At 47.1% G+C, this 24603-nt stretch overlaps 2 protein-coding genes across 2 annotated transcripts; one reads left to right on the top strand and one right to left on the bottom strand.

The window, feature by feature from the left end:
• The first annotated feature begins 4243 nt into the window (after positions 1-4243).
• LOC123139982 (uncharacterized) lies at positions 4244-10486 on the top strand. Its single transcript, XM_044559711.1, has 7 exons — positions 4244-5538; positions 5628-5749; positions 7820-8425; positions 8514-8814; positions 9198-9363; positions 9656-9758; positions 9890-10486. The coding sequence occupies exons 1-7, from the start codon at positions 4651-4653 to the stop codon at positions 10005-10007; spliced, it is 2304 nt and encodes a 767-aa protein (XP_044415646.1). The 5' UTR covers positions 4244-4650; the 3' UTR covers positions 10008-10486.
• A 408-nt stretch (positions 10487-10894) lies between these two features.
• Positions 10895-11772, bottom strand: LOC123135174 (RING-H2 finger protein ATL8). Its single transcript, XM_044554263.1, has one exon. It carries the CDS (start codon positions 11711-11713, stop codon positions 11114-11116), a length of 600 nt encoding a protein of 199 aa, XP_044410198.1. The 5' UTR covers positions 11714-11772; the 3' UTR covers positions 10895-11113.
• Between the last annotated feature and the right edge of the window lie 12831 nt (positions 11773-24603).

The following is a 24603-nucleotide window of genomic DNA, read 5'->3' as shown; positions in this document are numbered from 1 at the left end:
ACTTTGATGACGAGCTTTTGCAGGAGAAAAAAAAGGAGCCACGACTATCACCATCAGGCTCCGAGCTGCCCTGTGACATGGCATCGTCGCCGCTGCGCTCGCCCAGCTCCGACTTCGCTCTCTGGAGCAACATTTCTGGCACCGTCCATACGCAGACGCATGTGTGACTATCCTTCGATCATTTGTTGTACAGATTAAGGAGCGAACGCTGAGTTCATACGTGGACGCGTGGCGCAAAAGCCGGATTATTATTAATTTATTATACACGACGAGCGAGCTGGAAGGCTTTGGTTGCACCGGCCGATATGGTTAAAGACAAATCCTCGATGCCGTGTCACGTGATGATACGATGACTGCACAGGCCGGCCGGCTGGCTGGATAAGTGGGTGGTTTACTTATTTTGTGCTCGTTTGCCGTGGCTCACAGGGCTCGTGTCGTGTGGCGCTAGCCATGAATGCCGGCAGCTAGGTCCCGTCCGTCGGTCCGTCCGTGCCTACGTGGTAGCCAGGGGACAGACAACCTTATACAGGTACACAAAAGCGCAGCAGAGAGTTTCTCTGCGGCTAACATTCTAGATGCAATGCAACAGTGATTGCGCGGAAATTCGCAGGAGCACGCAGATGCGGAGGCATGTACTCGTACATGTTCAGTCATCCCGTGTCACACGATTGCTTCGTGATCCGCAAAATCGATGGATTTCGCATGAGGACGCATCAAGTTTTAAGTTTTGGCTTGTGAGACTTGGTGATTTTGCCATTGGTTGGCGGCCCTATCTACAGTTGCCGGGGATTCACTGAACCGTTCTGCGTACGGACACTTGGCTTTGGAGATCAGAATTTTACTGGTAGATCGAGAGTTTATTCCTCGGAAAATTAGAGTAGAAGATTCTTTCCCTATGTATAGACATTCAGGGTGTACCACAATTGTTTTCTACATAGGCCCCCTTTGTATCGAGGAACTCTTGGCTCTAGGCTGTACCTCTATAATACTGAAATAAAACTCTCTTTTACCCCGCCAGAAAGTTCAAGTTTTAGTTTTCACACTTTTAACAGTTGAAACTGGATGAGGTTGTTAAAACATATTCAAGAGTGGTCTTATTTCAAAGCCCTCGTCACGAGGGACACAAATATGCAAACAAAAATTAATTCGAAACGTTTAGTTCAAAAGATTTTATAATTAAAGAGAAAAGAAAAATGGGGTCGATGCCTCCACACCCGCATACGACAAATCTTCTCTCGTTGTTTCGTCCCAGCTAAAAATGGCCATCTGATCTCGCTCAAAAAACCCCCCAGCAATTTTCGATTAATTATGAGAATGTTGGTCGCTATACGTTCGCCGTCATCCCTGTTCCTCCCCCGTTTGGTTTTGTCCCTCCTGCACGTACGCCACCCCCCTACGTCTTGCATTAAATCAACCAAATTAAATTAGATGTTACCAAAACATCGAATAAATTAAAGCTTTCCTCGCGTTCCTATCTACACCAAAATCAAATAAAATTTACCAGCCCTAGAATGTGGTGGATGTGAGGAATATGTCACTATTGGTGTTGAACCACTAAAATATGCACCCCCTGTTGTAAATGCACGATCAATTAACTAGTTTTGATTAAGTCCATCTTATACTCCTAACTCTTGTGTTCCCTTTCAACAAAGATAAGGAAGCAGGCTCCGATAAGGTTACGCAGGCTCTGATAGGGGAGCACGACAACGACACATCGGCGGCTCATCCGGCAACCGTGGTGGTTGGTCTGTGGTGCAGGATCCTTGGTGTATTTTTATTATGTTTTTGGGTGCTATGCAGTTTTTATTATGAATCTTTGTAGTAAATATAAAATAAGGTTATCTCTGCCTATGCCCCATGGTGGTTGGTCTGTGGTGCAGGATCCTTGGTGTATTCATGTGTTCTTTTTACTGCGATGACATGGAAAATGGAACCTAAGTTTTCTCGATTTTGATATTACTCTGTATTAAAGTTGGTGCGAGGTTGAGACACTTATTTTTTAAGATCGGAAGAAGTGTATTGTAAAAAGGTTCCGGAACCCAGGATGCAGGCATAGACAGGTGAACACTCTTGTCGCAAAAAATAAAGTCGAGTTTTTTTGCGTGGACGCGAGTTGACGGAGGCAGTGGAGTTACGCGGATGGGTACGGCACGGGGGCATATGATATCTGAGGGGCCAGGCAGGCAGAGCGGCGAGCAAGAGACAAATCCCACGTGTCAGCGGCGGTCCCGCGTGATGCGACGTCACGGAAAGCGGGCTCGGCTCGGCGTCCCCCACCACACCACACCGCCGCACGGCACCCACCCCGTTGGCCGTTGCCGTTCCGTTCGTCGGGTGGGGCGGGAATGCACCGCACGTCTGTGTCTGCCTGCTCCGCACCGCGCGCTCTCTCTCTCGCTCCTCTTTTTTTCTTTTTTTTTCTTTTTTTTTAAGAATCTCTCTCGCGCTCGCTCTCTATCCGGTTGCGGTTCGTCTCGTCCCGAGCAGGGCGGAGGTGGGCCCCCGCGGGATCAGCCTACGGCCACGCTGCGAGGTGGACCCGGCCCGGGATACATACACACCGCGTCGATCCGAGATTACCACTCCGAGCCGACGGTCCGGATTGCAAGGATTTCGATAGTTGTTAGTACAACCTGGTTTGGAGCTCACGTGGACAGCCATCCGCGTGCTTGCTCCGTCAGCGAAAACCACACGCATGCACAAAAAAGCATACAAGAAAAATCTCACGCGAGGAGGGCGGGGTGTCGACCCGTTGGCTGAGTAGCTGGGGTTGCTGCCAGTTCACCCGAGTTCAAGTCCCGGATTGGACGCACGGTGCTCGCGGAGCATAATTTCCCTTTTTATGAAACATGAACCTTGTAATGTCCTATGGCCCACAACACCGAGATTGTTGTGAAAATTACATGCACAACGACGGTGAAATGAAATAAAAACATATATAGTTTTCGTCAACCACAGGTGGGGGGACTACACGGATTAGTTGAGCCGTGCCGGGCCAGGCCAGGCCAGAAGGGAGGCCGGAAATTGTACCCCCATGGCCCAATTTCGCCCTAACACATCCCCGGTGTTTTGCTCCTGGGTTGGGCGGCTCGTGGCAAGGTTTCGCTTCGTATGTAGCTAGTCGCCCATGATCCGTATCCACCATATACCACATGGAGCCGAGACTAGAGATAGAAACTTGCGTGAAATGTACGGCGAAGATTACGACGATGCATGCATAACTGTCATGATCCGTGTCGCAGCTGGTATCGTGCAAATTCAACATTATGGAATTTTTGACATTTAAGAAGGGAAAAGACCGCCCGTGAAATCTAGGGCAAGATTACATCGATACGAACCTACTTGGCGTAGTTTGTACGACTGCTGATACCACCTAGAGTACAGAAACCAAGCGACACGTGAAATGTACGACAAAGAGCGAGATTACAGCGATACGAACCTAGCTATCGTGGTTTGTACGACAAACTATACCACCTAGAGTGCAGAATACCAATAAATTATCGCATTTCAAGGTTAGAATATCTCATGTGAAATATACCGTAAGATTACAACGATGTGAACCTGGTTGTCATGGTCTGTATTGTTGTTGATACCATCCAGAGTGCGAAAAACCTAAATTATGGCAGAACACCCCGTGTGAAACCTATTGTAAGATTGCAACAATATGAACCCAACTATCATGGCCTGTATTCTAGCTGATACCACCTAGAGTGCAGAAAACGATAATTTATGGCATTTTAAAGGGCAGAACATCCCGCGTGAAATCTACGGCAAGATTACATAGATACGAACCAGGCCGTCATGGTCCATATGACAGTCGGTACTATATAAAGTATAAACCCTGCAATTTATGGCATTTAAAGGGTAGAAAATCCCGCGTCAAATCTACGCCACAATTACAACGATACGAGCCGAGCTGTCATGCTCTGTATTGCAACAGATACCACCCATAATCAATATTATACAATTTATGGCATTAAAAGGGTACACCACCCCTCGTGAAATCTACGGCAGGATTACAGCGACCCGAACCAGTTGCCGCCGTACTCTACACGGCAACCGATACAACCTACGGCCGAGATTCGACGATCCCCTGTTTCTCCACGAGCACAGAATCCCAGCCGTCCGCCGGCAGAACGACGCACGCGGATCGCGGCCTCGACGGACCCGATATATAACCCCCGGGTACCCTAGGAGTGCAAAAAGGCCAGGCCTCCTCCCACACAAAACATCCCCCTCCCCTAGGCTGAATTTGTGAAAGAAGGCAATTGCAACAGTGGTGGGTGGTGAGAGAGCGGCGTGTGTGGTGTGGCCCTATCAAAAATAGGCAACGCCTTTCGATAAAAAAGGCCAAAAATAAATAAATCGCCGCTTCTTCTTCCTCCGGTAATCCTCTCCCCTTCCTTCCTTCCTCCCTCCCTCCTCCGTCTCCTCCTCCGCGCCATCCGTCCAATCCGCCCAAAATTACCCCTCCAATCGCCCCGCAAATGCTCCGCGATCGCCCGCGCGTTGCCCAATCCGCCGCGCCATTAGCGCCCACCATTTTTGTTGTTGGGGGAGGGTTGATTGGTTGATTGATTTCGAAAGGAGGTAGCTTTTTGCTTCTTGTAGGGTAATTAGGGATAGCGGTAGGAGGAGGCGGAGGAGGCCATGGTGGACGAGTACCACCACCGGATGGGCGCCGCGGCGGCCGACTTCCGGCGCGACCTGGAGGACCTCGTCTGCGACCACCTCGGCGGCTGCTACTCGCCGCCGCCCTCCTCGTCCTCGTCGCTCTGCTCCGCGGCGGGCGGCGGCGGCGGGGGAGGCGCCGAGGGCGGCGGAGGCGTCGGCGGGGCCGGCGAGGAGGAGGCCGAGTCGTCGCGGCGGCGGCGGCGCGAGTCGCGGCTGCTCAGCCGCTGGGTCGCGCGGCAGGCGGAGGAGGTGCTCTCCTCCATGGAGCGCGAGGTGGAGCGGCGGAACCGCGAGTCGGAGCTCCTCGCGCTCACCCGGCTCCACCCGGTCTCCACCCTCGACCCCTCCGCGTTCCTCCTCTCCTCGCCCCCGCCGCCGCGCCCTCAGGCGCCCTCGCCCGCCGCGCCCTCCTCCCTGCTCCAGATGTGGCGGGAGCTCGAGCACCGCCGCGCCGACGCCGGCCAGCCCTTCGACCGCGAGCCGTCCCCGGACACGCCCGACCGCCACCGCGAGCGCGTGCGCCAGATCGCCCGCCGCCTCACCACCTCCACGGACAGCCCCACGGCCGCGGCCGCCACGGCCACGGGGGAGTGGCTCGGCGAGACGGAGAGGCAGAGGGTCAGGCTCGTCAGGGAGTGGGTGCAGATGGCCAGCCAGCCGCGCGACGCCCGCGCGGCCTCCCGCAGGGAGGAGCCGACCGCCGCGGAGAGGGAGAGGCGAGGGGAGCCTCCCCGGCTCCGTGGCCGGCAGGCGCGCACCGATGTCATCACTCGGATGTCCCGGGAGCGTCAGCGCGAGCTGCAGGGGCTATCGGGGTACCACATTGTGTCGCAGTTCCCCCAGCGCAGCCGCAGCCGCATTCAGGTGAGATGTGAAGCTGACCGTGTTGCATTACAGGAATGAGCTATCAGAAATGTCGAGGGTGCCGGTCTGAAAATTGTCTGGTTTTGCAGGGATTGCTTAGGGTAAGGTTCTTGAGGAACGCGGTGGCTCCAGCAGAAGAGGAGCGACAGCCATCTGTGGCGGCGAGGGAGCTCGGGCAGTTGAGGCAGAGCCATCGTGTGTCCACCTTAAGGTTAGCAGACATTGCAATTGCAACTCACATCGGTAATAGTAGTAGCTTTATTTTGATTCGTATCTCATCCATGGATGCAAGTACGCCTGGCATAGTCATTTTAAGATTGTAGTGCAATGGAATTCTTCTCCACCATGAAAACGCTGGTTATTGGAAGAGATATTTGTTGCTACTTGCTAGTTGCCACTCTCTTCTATTATGTAGTATATGCCCCACATGCACAACCAAATGTCTGTCTGTGGTCCTTTACTTTTCTTGTTTCTCGGTATTATATAGTATACGTTCTTCAGGCTACCGGCACATTGCTTATTTGGTACTCCCTCCGTCCGAAAATACTTGTCGAAGAAATGGATGTATCTAGATGTATTTTAGTTTTAGATACATCCATTTTTATCCATTTCCGTGACAAGTAATTCCAGACGGAGGGAGTATTATATAGCATCGCTACTAGTTGTCTTGAGTTGCAGTGATACAGAAATGTCAGTTATTGGCATCCAAACGAACATATGGGGCTTAAAGCCCCCATTATTGAATGCCTCAGTGATTAGCATATATTATTCAGCTTATTAATTTAGAGTTTTCTACTGCAATTAGTGAAGAAATATTGTGTGCATGTGTTCTGGTCTGGAAGATGACCTGATGTTCATCCTATTACACACTGTACCATATTTTTGAAAACCCACACATCTACAACCTGTGATAGTAATAGTATCCGTGCATTTAACATACTTTATTGGAGAACAAATGTGAAATAACTTACTCAAGCATTTTGCTCTCGGTAGTTTTCCTTGGCAAACAAAACAATTTAGATTTATTAAGCACTCCCTCCGTTCGGATTTAGTTGTCGCGAAAATGGATGTATCTAGACGTATTTTAGTTCTAGATACATCCATTTCCGAGACAAGTAATTCCGAACGGAGGGAGTAGCTGTGGAAGTATTGAAATTTGGTACCGATTACACATACATCTTTTTCTTTTGAGGTTAAGGGCTTGTTCCATAATTCCATTGTGTGCATGGGGTATTGGGACAGAGCTTTACCTGACCTTTTATGGGCTGATCAGTAGATGCCTATAAGCAACTGTTCAATTCTTGCCTTGGAGGCTTTAGAGTGTAGTGCATCTTGTATGTTTTCAAGTATTAGCTGTTAGGAATGCCAATCGCGTGGGAGGAAGAACAATGCCACCATCTTATCTGTTGTCGTAAAAATTGTAGTGGATATCCTGCTCTAGGTTGTCACTTGCAAGTACTTGCTTGCCAAAGAAGTTGTATAAAATGATACAGAATTAGCTTTTATCTGATTTACTGAACATCGCATGTAAAAATGTTCAAACCATTTCGCTAGTGTTAAAGAGAGACTCTCTAGGTTGCTACCAACTTTAGAAGGCCAGTGTTGTCAAGTCATTCGTTTCGTGCAGACTCTCTAGTATTGTTGAACTTAAATTCCTTTTGTTATCTGGAGCATTCAAAATTACTGTAATCTGATGGACCGGACTGAAACTAGGTGAACCAATGAGCATTTTCCCTCGTAGGGATATTACGGGTAAGGTTCCAAGTGCCAGTACTGCTAAGTGCTAATTATGCTGGTCCCTCCCACAACGAGTCATTCTTGTTCTACACGCTAGAGACTGTCCACCAACCAAATTGGTCCTAGATGGTACTGTGAAATGTTTTAATCATATTGACTATATCATACAATGGAAGATAGGATCCTGAACTGAATCCATGTGCTACATGTTTCCTTTTTCTAGTTGTGACACCAACTATCTGCTGGTACCGTGCCTGCTCATTAAGTTTTGTCTTTAGTGCTGTTCTACTGACCTTTGTGTTGCTGAAGTGCTCCTGTTATTCAGAAAACTGACAACATTAGATTTCCTTGTTTTTCTTACAGTGTTAGCTTTCCTGTTTTTTTTACAGTCTTGGATTTCCTTGTTGATTGTGCTCTCGATCTTTTTTGTGTGACACCATCAATCAAAACAGCTCATGCAATTGACATCCCCTATCACTTGCCTTTGTTCTTATCGTGTTCTGTTCTTATGTAATGACTGTGTGACTGAACATGCTTCTTTCAGATCAGAGAGTGCTGTAAGTAGTCAAGATGTTAGCCTGTCTGATGCTCCTGTCGCCGAAAATGTTCCATTACTTGGTAATGATGAAACTGAACAGGGGGCTGAAGTTGGGCACCTTACTGTTAGTGAGGATGTGGCCCAAACTACGCCCGAGAATGTGGGTTTACAGGAGGATAACGTAGATGTTGCTGAGGCGGAGTCACCGGCTACAACATCGGGTGACATAGTTGATATGCAAGTGTCTCAAGTTGATAATGGGCTGCAAGTTGAGGCAGAACGTGAGACAATATTTTGGCAGCCATCTTTGGATGTCAGGCTTGATAGGTGGCCCAATGAAACTGCAGAGAATTCTGACAGAAATTGGGAAGATAATGCAGAGGAGTTACACAGCGAAATCGCGGAGGATGATGACAGGGAGAATGAAAATCTCCAAGATGAGCATGATGCGTGGCACGATGACGAATCTCATGGCACCGAGGAGAACTGGCAAGATGATGACTTCCATGATGCTGCACTTGACACAGGGCCCATTCCTAGAATTGAAAACAGCTTCAACCTACGTGATGAAGCCAATTTGCACAACATGGAACTGAGGGAATTACTTAGCAGGTATTTTTTACTTCATTTCCAAAAATTCTTTGTTGATTCTTCATCTCCTTTTATTTCTTAACACCTGTTCCAAATTTTTAATTGCCAGGCGAAGTGTATCCAATCTTCTTAGTAATGGTTTTGGTGACAGTTTGGAGCAATTAATAAGGTCATATGTTCAACGACGTGGCCATGCCCCACTCAACTGGAATCTCGATACAGCCATGCCCACTGCGAATGCACCAAATGGAAACCAGGAACTAGTAAGAAATGCTGAAAATCGGCAATTCCAAGGTCCTGCCAACAGACCTGCCCTTGTTATCCCTCCACCACCTTTGCCACCGCGGCAGCCACTGTGGCACAGAGATTTGCGCCATAACACCTGGAGCAGTAGACACAGGGTACATCAGGTATGCTACCTTCTCACCTCACCTTCTCTTGTATAAATAGGAATGTTGTTTTGGTTCGGCGATCTGTTATGAATATGTTTCTCCCATATGATGTAGTATTTCCACTAGTGTTCTGCTCCAAGAGTAAATTTGTGGCATGCCATGTCTCATTGGTATAAGCCTATAAGAGCTTTAAAAGTGTGTGTTCTGTTTCTCTTGTTCCTTTTGGTCAAACTATATTTGCTTTTAACTCCATAACTTGTGAGATGTAAAATTGTGAAGTAAAAATTTTGAAAGCGGGAAGGGTGGTAATATTTTGTCGTTTTGCTTGACTAAGCTGTGTTCCTTATGTTGATTATAGAAGTTTTATCCTGGGGATGTCATTTGGCTCTGTACTCTTGCAGGAATTGGACGCCATTAATGATTTGAAAGCTGACATGAATAAACTCCAACAAGGGATGAGCAGCATGCAAAGGATGTTGGAGGCGTGCATGGACATGCAACTGGAGTTGCAACGTTCAGTGAGACAAGAAGTGTCTGCAGCCTTGAGTAGATTCCCGGGACCTGAAGGTTGTTCACCCTGCTCCTTATCAAATATTCAGATACCCATGGCTTCATAACACTGCTGTTTTCTGTTATGCTATAATGTTAATTTCACACCAAACAAGGCCTGATAGGGCCACACCTTAGAAAGTTCTTTTTATGTGTTTGTTAATGTAGTTTCAAGTAGTGATGATATTGAAGACACTTGCATGCTTCCAGTTTGTGTTTCAGTATATTGCCACATGATTCGATTTCTGAAGCAATTCAATGAAGGCAATGCTCTGATATACTGAAATAACCGTTTCCTTTTGTCTCTCAGGCATGTTTCTGGATCTACACGATGACGGAACGAGATGGGACCAGGTGAGGAAAGGAACCTGCTGCGTATGCTGCGACACACAAATCGATTCTCTACTCTACAGGTCAGCACCCCGGCGCACACAAACTCTGCATCTGTTCTCTCACCCATCTTCTTACAAGTAGCTAAACATACCACCTGATATGCATCACCGCTCCGGTCTGATAGTCGACCTGTTCTTGCTGCTGTTGGCAGATGCGGGCACATGTGCACGTGCTCGAAATGCGCGAACGAGCTGGTGCGCAGCGGCGGCAAGTGCCCGCTGTGCCGGGCGCCGATCGTGGAGGTGGTCCGGGCATACGCGGTGCTGTAAATTATACAACAACAGTCGTCGGAAGTTTTGGCGCGGGAGGCTCGGTCGCGAAACTGGGGAGGAAAAGAGAGAAGCAAGACCCCTGCTTCTTTTTCATCTTACTGTTTGTTTTCCTTAGCTTTTCTGGGTCTGTCTCCCCATGTAGCCTTCCTGTGTACCATCTTACAGGATTCACATTACATACATATATATCAGCCGCCACCGCCGCCTTGCCGCCCGCACCTGGCGGCGCAGGCGGCGAAGGGCGGCAGCGTGCGCGTGCGTTGCGTCGTGTTATTGATTGGTGAAAGAGTTTACCATGGGTTAGTAATAGTTGTTAGTAGTAGCAGCAGCAGCAGGGAAAGGGACCCAACCCAGTGTAAAAGTTCTTTCGCTGTATTTATGCCCCCCTCTCACCACAGCACAAGATGAGTTGAGATGAGATGAGATGAGATACTCCCAACCCAAATGATATAATAGATTCTTGTTAACTTCATCCACATCCTTGTGTTGTGTTGTGTTGTATGACCAGTCCTCTTCCTTGCTAATGTTTGTTGTAAATATTTATCCTTGTGCTTAATCACATTTTGTATGCGTCGACGCACCCCTCTGACGCCAATAACAAGGCCTATACAATTTGTGTCAAGTCAAATAGTGTAAAGTTTTAACATTTTCATTTCAAATTGGAGTAGTATTATAAAATATTTTCATACTGTATCCGTTCAGTATTGTAGTTATTGATAATTTTTTCTATAAATTGGGTTCAATTTTATGCCGTTTGACTTTAGAGAAAAGTTATACGCCGCCTTCCTTTTTGACTCGCATGGAGTAGTTAGGACAACCCCAACGCACAGATCCAAATCTTGCACGCTTTTGTCCGTTTAGGTTGGTATAAAACGGACATCGGATGGACGAACACGACCGGACATGTCATACGACGCAGCAAGTAGTAGCAACTGATGGAAGGAAAAGTATACACAGGGATAGACCAGCACTGTCTGACGGAGTACACTAGTTATTGGACTGTATTTCGGCACTGGCGGACGCACACGTGCGCGCGCCATGAGCGAGCTGAGCGGTGGACTGGTGGTGGCCGCTACGCAGCTCGGCCCGACCGCCGCCGCGCGTCACGCGGCGGCCGCTGGCGCGGGCGCCTCCTCGTCGTGCTGCTGCTGCTGCTGGGGCGGCTTGAGCGGGCCGTCGTCGTCGTCGGCGACGGGGTCGGCGGCGGAGCGGCGGCAGAGCGGGCAGGAGGCGTGGCCGGCGCCGGCGGCGGCGAGGGACTGGAGCCAGCGGTCGATGCAGGGCGGGTGGAACACGTGCCCGCACGCCGGGATCGCCTTCACGCTCTCCCGCAGCTGCAGCTCCGTGAGGCACACCGCGCACACGTCGTCGTCGTCGCCGTCGCCCTCGTGGGCGCGCACCGGCAGGGACACCGCCACCTCGGCCGGGTCCACGCGCCGGCACGGCGGCCGCGCGGGGGGAGGAGGAGGCTGCCGCGGTGGCGAGGCCGACGGGACGCAGCACGCGTAGAGCCGGCGCGCGCCGGCGTGGAGTAGGTAGACGGCGAGGAGCCCCGCCAGGAGGTAGAGGAGCGCCAGGAACGACGGCGGGGCGAAGGCGCCGCCGCCGCCGCTCTCACGGTGGGCAGCGCCCGCGTCGGCGGCCGGGCCCTGGGCGTGGTGGGCGTGGGACCACGGGTTGGTCCTTGAGATCGGGACCAGCATTGCCGCTGATCGATCGATCGGTGCTCTCTATCTATCTGTGTGCGTGCCTATCTGTGTGTGATATCAAGTTATCAACCATGGGATGTTGCTCGGTCGTCATTGTTAGCCGTCCGATCAAGATCAAGGTCGACGCGTGTGCGACACGTGTCATATTGGTTCGGTGACGCGATGACTCGAGGACACTTGGCAAACATGGAAACTCGACCATGCGTGAAGGCCGCAACACGCGGCGTGTGTGTCCTGGCACTGATGCCATATGCCGCCCCCCTTGTCTATGCCGTGTGTATCGTCGTCTTCTGGACCACTATCTTGCTCAACTCAAGACATACACGCCAAACAACGCTCGCCGACAGATTCATTACTCATCACCCGCATTCAATCACTTATCATGTTCTCTTTGAATAAGATAGGAGCATTTGACCAGTAAGCATCACCAGCAAAGGCCAATAAATGTCCGCTCGGTGATAAAGAAGATGGGGTGTGCGCCCCGCTCAATGCCGGGCCACACTGCCTTGCAAACGGGAGCTACATTGCCGCTGATCGACCGATGCTATCTGTGTGTGTGCGCCTATAAGTATGTCATATCAACCATGTGATATATCAGTAGCTAGCGTTGCATGTAAGAAATAGTTATTGCTCGGTCGACATTGATAGCCATCCGTTCAGGATCAAGATCGACGCGTGTGCGATGTGTGCCGCGTTGGTTCGGTGGCGCGATGACTCGAGGACACTTGGCAAACATGGAAACTCGGCGATGCGTGAAGACCTCAACACGCGGCATGTGTGTCCTGGCATCGATGCCGTATGCCGCCCCCTTGTCAATGCCGTGGACCGCTATCTCGCTCAACTCAAGATATACACGCCAAACAACGCTCACCAAAAAATTCATCACTCCCCAGTATTCAATCACTTGTCATGTTCTCTTTGAATAAGATAGGATCATTTGACAAGTAAGCATCACCAGCGAAGGCCTATCTGTCTGTGATATCAAGTTATCAACCACGCGATATTGCTCGGTGGACATTGATTGCCGTTCGATCAAAATCGAGATCGATACGTGTGTGGCGTGTGTCATGTTGGTTCGGTGGCGCGATGACTCGAAGACTCTTGGCAAACAGGGAAACCCGATGATACCCGAAGACTGTGACACGCGGCGTGCGTGTCCTGGCATTGATGCCATATGCCACCCCCTTGTCAATGCCATGTGTATCGTCATGTTCCGGACCGCTATCTCGCTCAACTCAAGACATACACGCCAAACAACGCTCGCCGACAGATTCATTACTCCCCCGCATTCAATCACTTATCATGTTCTCTTTGAATAAGATAGAAGCATTTGACCAGTAAGCATCACTAGCGAAGGCCTATCTATGTGTGATATTATCAACCATGCGATATTGCTTGGTAGACAATGATAGCCGTTCGATCGAGATCGGGATCGACACATGTGCGGCGCGTGTCATGTTGGTTCGGTGGCACGATGACTCGAGGAAACTCGGCGATGCGTGAAGACCGCAACACGCGGCGTGTGTGTCCTGGCATCGATGCCATATGCCACCCCTTGTCAATGCCGTGTGTATCATCGTGTTCTGGACCGCTATCTCACTCAACTCAAGACATACACGCCAAACAACGCTCGCCGACAAATTCATTACTCCCCCGTATTCAATCACTTATCATGTTCTCTTTGAATAAGATAGGAGCATTTCACCAGTAAGCATCACCAGCGAAGGCCTATCTGTTTGTGATATCAAGTTATCAACCATGCGATATTGCTTGGTGGACATTTATTGCCGTCCGATCAAAATCGAGATCGATACGTGTGTCGCGTGTGTTATGTTGGTTCGGTGGCACGAGGACTCGAGGACCCTTGGCAAACATGGAAACTCGGTAATACTTGAAGACCGCAACACGCGGTGTGTGCGTCGTGGCATTGATGCCCATGTGCCATCCCCTCGTCTATGCTGTGTCTATTCACTACAAGAAATATGTCAACTTGTGACCTTGACTATTGGTCACTGAAAGGTCATTGTTTTTCATTTGCGACCTTTTTTTGACCAAAAACAGAAGGTCAAAAGCTGGCGGTCGTCAACTGACTATAGCGACCTTCTCTGTGAGAAGGTCGTGGACGTTTACGACCAAAATATTCCTACTGTGACGTTTTGGTCACTAGCAACCCCCCCAGGCCACGTAGGCATCCAACGTGGCAAGATGATGTGGCACAAGATTCAGCCCGGTCCAATTCGGTTTTCTACATGGGCCTAGCCCAACAATTCAGCCTATTTGTGTTTTTTTTGTCTGTCAATTTTTGGTTGGGTTCATGGGCCAAGCCCAATATTGCAACAGCCTTTTTATTGTTGGGTTGTGGCCTTTTTGTCTAAATGAATTTAGTTTTTCTTTTTTTCCCAAAAGAAGGGTCCACTAGTGAGATGGGTCCCAGTTGTCATCGTCAATTGGCTGTAGCCTTTTCACGCGCAGTACAAAGGAATACAATTTTGCACATATATATTGTTGAGAAATTTTCATAATTTTGCTGTCAAAGCAACATGTACACAGGAATACAATTTTGCTATCAAAGCAACATTTCAAACGTACATCTTCATGACATCGTACATAAAAACCAGCAATAAAAAGATTACAATATGCCATTTGGCTCAGATCTTGCATGCGCAGCATCTCACATTCATGTACAAGAGAGGAGGAGGGGCTTGAGTTGTCCTGAAGGATACGCATTCCTGAAGGACACAAAAAGTAGAGGTATTATTTTGGACAATAAGCTCCAAGACAACATTGTAGGCTATTAACATAAAATAAGTTATTATCAGGTTAAGCCTCCTTAGTTTAGTGATTACCATGAGATAGATAGCAGTACATTTGTTATACAGAGCAGCAACAATGAAAATAACAGAAAATTAAAATATAAGTGTGGCGGCGCCTAGAACATTTGCTAGAAAGAACATGCTTCCACCTTGTTTTAACAGAACTTTTAAACTTAATAGTAATGTGCATCCATGGCATCATCAGTCTTAACCAAACCAGAGCAAGTAAAGGAGCCAATAGTCCTAATTCAGGTCATGTCATCATATCAGGTATTGCATAAAGACATGATTCACACTTTCACAGATGTGGTAGACAGAGATGCGGAAGCCTTCCTAAATTGGCGCAACTCCAATTAAATTAATCTTAGAGGAAGGCAATAAGCGAACAGTCTTAAGATGTAGTACCAAACAACAGTGAACACTAATGGGAAACATCAACCTCTCTTTTGTTTGCGAATGGGAGATATCAACCTCAGTTTGCAGCAAGACATAGTACACAGTTATCTCTTTTCTATGAAGACATGCACATTTTGATAGCCAAATGAGATAGATAGCAATACATATGCCAGCAAAAGTGTGCACATGTGGTCTACTGAATTCAAGTAAAAAATGCATTCCGGACTTGAAAAGAAGAAGGGATTGCTAAGGGATTGCTAGGTGTCAGTGGAACTGATTAAAATTAAGTGCGTTCTGCCCCTGATAATGTGTGGTCGGTTATGAAAACTGCCGCACATACCCCTGTTCCATCCTTCGTGTTGTAGTCACTCCCATAAACCGTCAGCGCAGGCCGCCTCCCAACAGCGACTTGCTGCACATAGGGCATCAGGTTGTTGGGGACTCCAAGTGGGTCGTCCCTAATGTAGCCACTCGGGTGAGCGTCGACCGGGTTGAAGTACCTCAGCAGTATGATCTTCCAGTCAGGGTCCGAGCACTGGAGGTCATGGCAGATGTCTTCAATGACAAGCTGCACAAGCAAAATCATCGACAGGAACTAGATCAGACTCTCTCAATGTACTTAGTGAGCAGCCACGCAAGAGAAATATCATTGATAGGCGACATAAAACAAGCGCTACTACTGGCTCTGGGTGGTACCTTTGTTCGACTGTAAGGGTTGGTCGCGGAGAGTGGGAACTCCTTGGTGCAGGGCACTTCCTTGGGCCACCCGTAGACAGTGGTTGATGAAGAGAACACAAGCTGTAGAGATGAATGAAAGCAGTTTATTAGCATTCAGATCAGATGATGATGACAATCATTCGATTTGGTGTACTTAATCATATGCCTATACTTGTTCCTTCACCAAGTTACCAGCATAATTAATTTGTGCTAGTGGGCTGCAAATCTGCTACATTTTATTGTGCAATGTCAGTCAGTTTGTGTAGCAGAACTGCTAACAATGAACCGAGCAAGTGCATATACACTGATCGTGAGCACGACCAATTTTTTAATCAGACTAAACAATTTCTAAATTGCTCTCACTCGCTAACTACCTTTGTAAGTACCATGCATCGATCTCTGTCTACTTAATAAATCTTTCTTATTTGACTAGTTAAGACTAAACTTTGTGAACTAATTGCTTCCACAACTTATTAACACTACCTATTACGTATTTGGAATTGCCCCTGCAAGCATTATCACAAACACCTACCAGGCAAAATCCCTTCCACGTGTGAAGTCGAACACACACTCGGAAAATCACACGGCAACTACTACTTGTCAACAAGCAGCCATCGTTGCATACATCCTCACACCATCCAATCTACTACAGCAGGCGCTCATCCGACACAGGAATCGGGAAAACAAAAATTGAACTAATAGAGGATGCAGGAGGAGGGGGGACGAGGGAGGAGGGAGGACGAACGGCGGGCGGAGGAAGAACTTGGGCATGATTAATGAAGCCAAGCGGCCACATATCAGTAAGGTCTATGCGGCTAGCACCTTGTCCATGTCGAAGCTGGTGTGGCGGCAGCACGACGGCCAAGTCCCATCATTGTAGTCCGGACACAACCCGTCTGTTCCATCAGCAGAAATCGAACCACACCAGTGAGGAATTCACATCGACTAGGAACCGAGAAAACACAAAATTAAGCATGATGTTCGCCATGCACTTACAGATCGTGAAGGTGTGGAGTGCCTCCGACCTGCAATGAGGAACACGGAGGATAAACGGTGTAAGCACATATGCGCAGGAGGGGAGAATCGAATCTCCAGAGCAACAGAAACCGCACCCCATCCGACCCGAACGAGAGCCCCCGCACGCACGGATGAGGCCGTGGTGGGGAGAGAGGAGAAGAGGAGGCGGAGCATGTACCGGCAGCAGCCGTTGACGGCACAGCAATGGCGGGCGATGCTCTTGGGCGTCCTGCGCAGCCCCTCTCGGCGGTCGTCATCGTCGATCCCCACCAGCAGCGCGCGCACTGTCAGCTCCATGGTGTCCCCCGGCGCCTTCCCGCTGCCGAGCTCCACCATAAGATCCTCCTCCTCATCGTCGTCGCACACACACGCGGCGATAGTGGCGAGGTGGGCCTCCTCGAGCGCTCCCATGGAGGCAAACGGTGTCCTTCATGCGCGCCCACCTAGTGCTGGATCTGGCCGATGGTGCTGGATCTGGCCGCTGCTGGATCTTGCCATGGCTGTGCGGTGCGGCTATGTTTAGGGCACGAGCGAGGAGGGTCCGACCGCGGCCGTGGGAGAGGAGGGGAGGGGAGTGGTCGCCGGTGGCCGGGGTTGGCGGAGAGGATGGAGGTCGGCGGCGGCGGGTTGGGTGGGTGAGCTGGGAATCGAGAGAGACAGAGGAGGAGCGGCGCTCTCCTCGCCTCTAGTGGGTTTCTAGCCAGTTGAGGGGGGGAGGCGTGGAGACTCGGGCTCCTCGCCGTCGACGCAGGGGTGGAGGCCGGCCATGGTGCGGGGGCAGGGGGCAGCTAGGGTTTTGGTGGAGAAGGGGACAGCGGTGGCGAGAGAGAAGGTGGAGAAGGTTGCGATGGGGAAGTGGGGGCGTGGGGGGTGTGGGGGTTGTGTTAGGGCTGGGTGGGTGAGAGGGCGAGGACTACCGTTGGATCCAGGAGCATCCAACGGTGCTTGATGCATGATCCGTGTGAGATGGTTATGGCCCAATCAGAACGCAGCACACGTGTATGACGTTATGACCATTTAGTATTAGATGTTATGACCATATAAAATTGGTCGTGGTCAAATAAAAATAAAGTGTAAAATCATGTCAGCATTTTATTTTTTTATGTTTTGAGTGTCCAAAATGATTTTTTTGTGAAGAAGCTATCAAATATTTACACGAGGTGCATCCTGGAACTCCAAACAATGTTGTCTAATACAGTTTTCATTTTCTTTGCACGGAAAATTCATTTTTCATTTTCCGAGTGCCCGAAATGAGTTTTTTTGTGAAGGACCGACCATATATTTGTTGCAAAATTGGACCTAATAAATTTTATAAAATACTAGGCCCATATTAAATGCACAATTGACAAAATGGTTGGGTGTCAAAAATTTTGATCCACCTCTGGTGAAAAAGACAAATTTTCGCCGATTCAGCTGGAAGCGGGTCAAATTTGAACTGTAGCTACCTCGTAGTTTGCTCTTTATTTTTTCAAAAAATTATTTTTAGGTACATAAGTATCTATTTAATCAGAGAAACACCAAAAAAATTCCAAGATTCAACCACTAGCTAGGAATGGTCATTCCCGCCGTTTTGACCGCATTTTGAAACGTGCATAAAAAATTAAAAAAAATCAAATAATTGGAAAACCTTCGCATTGTGTCATTATATGTGGCCAAGTTACCAGGAAAAATAACAAACTTGTAATACGGAAATTATTTTAAAAAAGTGTTCACAGAAACGAGCTATCACATGTGAAGATTCATGGCTATCAAGCCAAATGATCAATCTTATGGCCGTATTCTTGGCATAGTTTGTTCAAATGATCTGATATTGTGCAAAAGGGTGCATATTGGAATGGCAAAAAATTTTGCCTAAGGAAGTTTTCATTTTCTTTGGACGAAAAAACCATTTTTCATTTTCCGAGTGCCCAAAAGGAGGTTTTTTTGTGAAGGACCTCCCAAATAATTGTTGCAAAATTGTACCAAATGAATTTTATAAAATACTAGGACATATTTAATGCAAAATTGACAAAATGGTTGGGTGCAAAATGTTTTGATCCACCTCTCGTGAAGAAGACAAATTTCCACCGATTAAGTTGGAAGCGGGTCAAATTTGAACTGCAGCTGCCTCACAGTTTGCTATTTTTTTACAAAAATCATTTCTAGGTACATAAGTATCTATTTAATCACAGAAACACCAAAAAATTCCAAGATTCAACCACTAGCTAGGAACGGTCATTCCCGCCATTTTGATCACATTTTGAAACGGGCATAAAAAATTAAAAAAAAAATCAAAAAATTGGGAAACCTTCGCATTGTGTCATTATATGTGGCCAAGTTACCAGGAAAAATAACAAATTTGCAATACGGAAATTATTTTAAAAAAGTGTTCACAGAAACGAGATATCACGTGTGAAGATTCATGGCTATCAAGCCAAATGATCAATCTTATGGCCACATTCTTGGCATAGTTTGTTCAAATGATCTCATATTGTGCAAAAGGGTGCATATTGGAATGGCAAAAAATGTTGCCTAAGGAAGTTTTCATTTTCTTTGGACGAAAAAACCATTTTTCATTTTCTGAGTGCCCAAAAGGAGGTTTTTTTGTGAAGGACCTCCCAAATAATTGTTGCAAAATTGGACCAAATCAATTTTATAAAATACTAGGACATATTTAATTCACAATTGACAAAATGGTTGGGTGCAAAAAGTTTTGATCCACCTCTCGTGAAGAAGACAAATTTCCGCCGATTCGGCTGGAAGCGGGTCAAATTTGAACTGCAGCTGCCTCATAGTTTGCTATTTATTTTTTACAAAAATCATTTCTAGGTACATAAGTATCTATTTAATCATAGAAACACCAAAAAAATTCCAAGATTCAACCACTAGCTAGGAATGGTCATTCCCACCGTTTTGATTGCATTTTGAAACGGGCATAAAAATTGAAAAAATTGGGAAACCTTCCCGTTTTGTCATTATTTGTGGCCAAGTTACCAGAAAAAATAACAAACTTGCAATACTGAAATTATTTTAAAAAAGTGTTCACAGAAACGAGCTATCACGTGTGAAGATTCATGGCTATCAAGCCAAATGATCAATCTTATGGCCACATTCTTGGCATAGTTTGTTCAAATGATCTCATATTGTGCAAAAGGGTGCATATTGGAATGGCAAAAAATGTTGCCTAAGGAAGTTTTCATTTTCTTTGGACGAAAAAACCATTTTTCATTTTCCGAGTGCCCAAAAGGAGGTTTTTTTGTGAAGGACCTCCCAAATAATTGTTGCAAAATTGGACCAAATCAATTTTATAAAATACTAGGACATATTTAATGCACAATTGACAAAATGGTTGAGTGCAAAAAGTTTTGATCCACGTCTCATGAAGAAGACAAATTTCTGCCGATTCAGTTGGAAGCGGGTCAAATTTGGACTGCAGCTACCTCATAGTTTGCTATTTATTTTTTACAAAAATCATTTCTAGGTACATAAGTATCTATTTAATCATAGAAACACCAAAAAAATTTCAAGATTCAACCACTAGCTAGGAACGGTCATTCCCGCCGTTTTGATCGCATTTTGAAACGGGCATAAAAAATTCAAAAAAAATCAAAAAATTGGGAAACCTTCGCATTGTGTCATTATATGTGGCCAAGTTACCAGGAAAAATAACAAACTTGCAATACGGAAATTATTTTAAAAAAGTGTTCATAAAAACGAGTTATCACGTGTGAAGATTCATGGCTATCGAGCCAAATGATCAATCTTATGGCCACATTCTTGGCATAGTTTGTTCAAATGATCTCATATTGTGCAAAAGGGTGCATATTGGAATGGCAAAAAATGTTGCCTAAGAAACTTTTCATTTTCTTTGGACGAAAAAACCATTTTTCATTTTCCGAGTGCCCAAAAGGAGGTTTTTTTGTGAAGGACCTCCCAAATAATTATTGCAAAATTGGACCAAATCAATTTTATAAAATACTAGGAAATATTTAATGCACAATTGACAAAATGGTTGGGTGCAAAAAGTTTTGATCCACCTCTCGTGAAAAAGACAAATTTCTGCCGTTTCAGCTGGAAGCGGGTCAAATTTGAACTGCAGCTGCCTCATAGTTTGCTATTTATTTTTTTCCAAAAATCATTTCTATTTACATAAGTACCTATTTAATCATAAATACATGGTTTGGTGGCGATACGTCGAGGTTTGGGCGGTGGCCGAGGGCCCCAACTCTAGAGCGCGTAAACTCGCATGCCCGCCGCGTGATCTCCGCGTGATCGTGGCGTTGCCATGTGTTCTGGGCGGCCTAGGCATGTCTAGTGGGTTGGGCACTCCCTAGGTAGGTGCTAGGAAGAAAATTACAACATAAGATTCTTACGAGGAGACCGATCGATGCTCAAACATGAATTAGCAGCCAAGTGTTTGATTAGCGGTACGGGAAACGTACATGGCTAATGGGCGTGAGTTTTGGCTGAGGATGATCAGTTACTAAGAAGAACGTCTTCACAAATTTTCAGCTCAAAAGGAGGGGCCTAGGTGGTACTTGCTTTGCAAACTACCACACTGGACATAAATACGAATGTTGAAGCTCGGCTCAAAATAATGAATGGATTGAGATGGCATTTGGTGGAGGATGGTTATTTGGGCATAGGAAAACACTGTAGAAAATGGATACTATTTGGACATGCCAAAGTGGTACTTCCTTCACAAACTGTTGTTCTGAACAGAATAGGAAACTGAATATTTTTGAATTATTTTTGAACTAGGCAAGGAAGGTTTTTACATATTTGACGAAGATATGACCCGAAGAATTTATGAGATTTTTTTGGGAATTTTGGGAATGATAGAAATACAGGTTGCTTCACAACCTAGGACAAAAACTACCACATGGACATGACATATAGGCAAAACTGATGAGGTGGCGCCTAGTCATAGCAACCCACCACAATTTACAAGGCTATGACCATCTATATTGGTCGTTAACAACTAGAAATAAGGCAGCAGACTAGCGCTGTTTGCTTTATGACCTTTTCGTGTAAGCAAATTACGACCTTTCTGACCAAAATGGTCGCAATGGTTTAGGGTTTGGAGCCCCCGAACAACTTTTGACCAATTGGTCTGAAATGGTCATAGATCTATGACCATTTCTTCCAGGGTCACTGATAGAAGGTCACTAGTTAACATATTTCTTGTAGTGATTGTGGTCTTCCGCAGGACCGCATGTCTCGCTTACTCAAGACAGAAACGCCAAACAACGCCTGCCGACAAATTCATTACTCCCCCAAATTCAATCACTTATCATGTTCTCTTTGAATAAGATAGGATCATTTGAACAGTAAGCATTACCAACGAAGGCCCATAAATGTCCGCTCAGTGATAAAGAAGAAGGGGTGTGTGCCCGCTCAGTGCCGAGCCACACGGCCTTGCAAACGGGAGCTACATTGCCAGCTTACCGTTGAGCGATGCTATTTGTGTGTGTGACTATAAGTATGTCATATCAACCATGTGATATATCGGTAGCCAGCGTTGCATGTAAAAAATAGTCATTGCTTGGTCGACATTGATAGCTATCCGTTCAAGATCAAGATCGATACATGTGTGGCGTGTTCGTGTTTTTTTGGTGGCACGATGACTCGGGGACTCTTGGCAAACAGGGAAACTTGGTGTTACTTGAGGATTGTAACACCCAGTGTGTTTGTCATGTCATTGATGCCATATGTCACCCCTCGTTTATGTCGTGTGATTATTCGTCTTTCGGACTGCTATTTCGTTTAACGAAAGATATAAACGCTAAACAGATTCACTACTCTCCCGCATTCATCATTTATCATGTTCTCTTTAAATAAGATATGAGCATTTGAACTGTAAGAGCATCTACAACCGGACGCCTCAAACCCTCTATCATACGCCCGCGGAACCGCCCAGTCAGTGACCAGACAGGAGAGAGAAGGAAAATAATGACCCAACCAGACCCTTCATATCATCCCTATATGTCCGGGTTGTCTGCGAACCCTCATATTAAGGACAAATGTAGGGAGGATATGAGGGCCCGCGGACACGCCTAGGCGCACCGGGCAGTCTGCCACGTAGGACGCGGCCCACCCCAGACCATCTTTTTCTCTTTGTTTATCCTTTCTTTTCTTTCTCTTTCTTCTCTCGATCAATCACATGCAAGTGACCGGACATATAAGGGAGAAAATGAGAAGGGTGAATGCATGAAAGAAAACATAGGGGCTCAAAACGGACACGCCCGGTCACTGACCGGGGGGCGTCAGGTGTTTAAGGGATCAGATTTGCTAAGTTCAGTTGTAGATGCTCTAAACATCACCATCTAAGGCCCGCCAAAAAATTCATTACCCTCCCGCATTCATCACTTATCATGTTCTCTTGAATAAGATAGGTTCATTTGAACCGTAAGCATCACCAGCTAAGGCCCCTAAATGTCAACTCGGTGATGAAGAAGATGGGGATGCACTCCGCTCAGTGTCGGGCCCCATAGCCTTGCGAACGGGAGAGACATTACCGCTGATCGACTAATGCTATCTGTGTGTGCCTATATGGCTGTCATACCAACCATGCGTTATATCAGTAGCCAGCGTTGCATGTAAGAAATAGTAGTTATAGCTCGGTCCATATTGATAGCCGTTCAATCAAGATCAATATCGACACGTGTGTGGCGTGTGTGATGTAGGTTCGGTGGCGCGATGACTTGAGGATTCTTGACAAACATGAAAACTCGGTGATACCTGAAGACCACAACACACGGCGTGTGTGTACTTGCATTGATGCCATGGGCCACCCCTTCGTCTATGCCGTGTGTTAGTCCAACCGTCGCTTCATGAAGAGGCTGATGGGAATAATGCGATTAGAGTGCGCAGATATGCATCATCAGTTTTACAACTCTTTTGCCCATGGTTCTCTAATTATCATGAAGTTGGATATGACTAATGCCGCGTCATTACAACATGTTCTTGATACCCAGTGTATTAACTTGGGTTAAATGGTGATGTTGCTAAATCCCTTATTTTACTCAAGAACGTTGCTATACACACGACGGGGTGTAGACGATTTACGCACGACGCCGTTAATCAAGTCGTTGCTAGGACGGAGCAAAGTACAGGGCATCATCGGATGTTACATCGTGCATGAATCAGCCACGCCCTATCGTACACGAAGTAGTTTCGTTTACTCAACCCCAATAATGCCAATGTTGATACAAGAGCTGACATCTGCGCAGAGCTTCATATATAGAGCTGTAGATGGCGATGAAGGTGACTGCCTTAAGGATTGTTTGTGGGAGGAAAATAGATAGATACTGCTCAAAGTTGTAGCTCAATCTATATTGAGTGATCCAATGTTAGTGTTTAGGCAGCTAAAATGAGTGAATTGAAAAAAACATCGACACTTCAGGCTAGGTTTGCAAGATCCACACATATATGGAATTGTGCCAAAAAGCACTAATTTGTTTCTTAATTTTTTGCAAAAAACACTGGTTGCTCGTTTGGACCGTTTGAAGTGCGTTTATGACAGGACGGGCCCGCATCTGTCGACGTGGCAACACTGTTCACACGGAGACGCCGTTAGACGATGTTACACGCCGCTCGTGCACCGGTTCGAGCCGCTCGGGTCAAACACCCCCGAAGCGGTGCAGGCCCACCCCGCAGCCCTCACTCTCTCTCGTCCTTCTCCCCTCTCTGCTCCCGCTCGTTCGCCGCCGCCGCCCCCTCCCACATCTCCGACCGCCGTCGCCGCCGCGCCGCCATGGTGTCCTGGTCTGATGACAACAACAGCGAGAACTCTCACCAGTACGTCGACTCAGCTTCAGACGAGGGCATCATCAAGGTGAGTTGCTCGAGCTCAAGCTAGGGTTAGGGTTGGGATTTGGGTATTTTTGTGCCGAACTTGATCTGAAGTTTTGTTGGCTTTCCTTTGCACCTCCAGATCCCCGAAACCATGGATGACTCCGA

The sequence above is a fragment of the Triticum aestivum genome, chromosome 6B (genome assembly GCF_018294505.1).
Source record: "Triticum aestivum cultivar Chinese Spring chromosome 6B, IWGSC CS RefSeq v2.1, whole genome shotgun sequence".
In the NCBI taxonomy this organism is placed as follows: Eukaryota; Viridiplantae; Streptophyta; class Magnoliopsida; order Poales; family Poaceae; genus Triticum; species Triticum aestivum.
Note: the sequence above shows the minus strand (reverse complement) of the source record. Positions and strands in the feature narration are given on the sequence as shown.

Coding starts and splice junctions, on each gene's coding strand:
- LOC123139982 (XM_044559711.1), top strand. CDS start 4,651: ATGGTGGACGAGTACCACCACCGGATGGGCGCCGCGGCGGCCGACTTC. Junction 5,539..5,627: donor GCAGCCGCAGCCGCATTCAG/GTGAGATGTGAA, acceptor CTGGTTTTGCAG/GGATTGCTTAGGGTAAGGTT. Junction 9,364..9,655: donor TAGATTCCCGGGACCTGAAG/GTTGTTCACCCT, acceptor TTTGTCTCTCAG/GCATGTTTCTGGATCTACAC.
- LOC123135174 (XM_044554263.1), bottom strand. CDS start 11,713: ATGCTGGTCCCGATCTCAAGGACCAACCCGTGGTCCCACGCCCACCAC.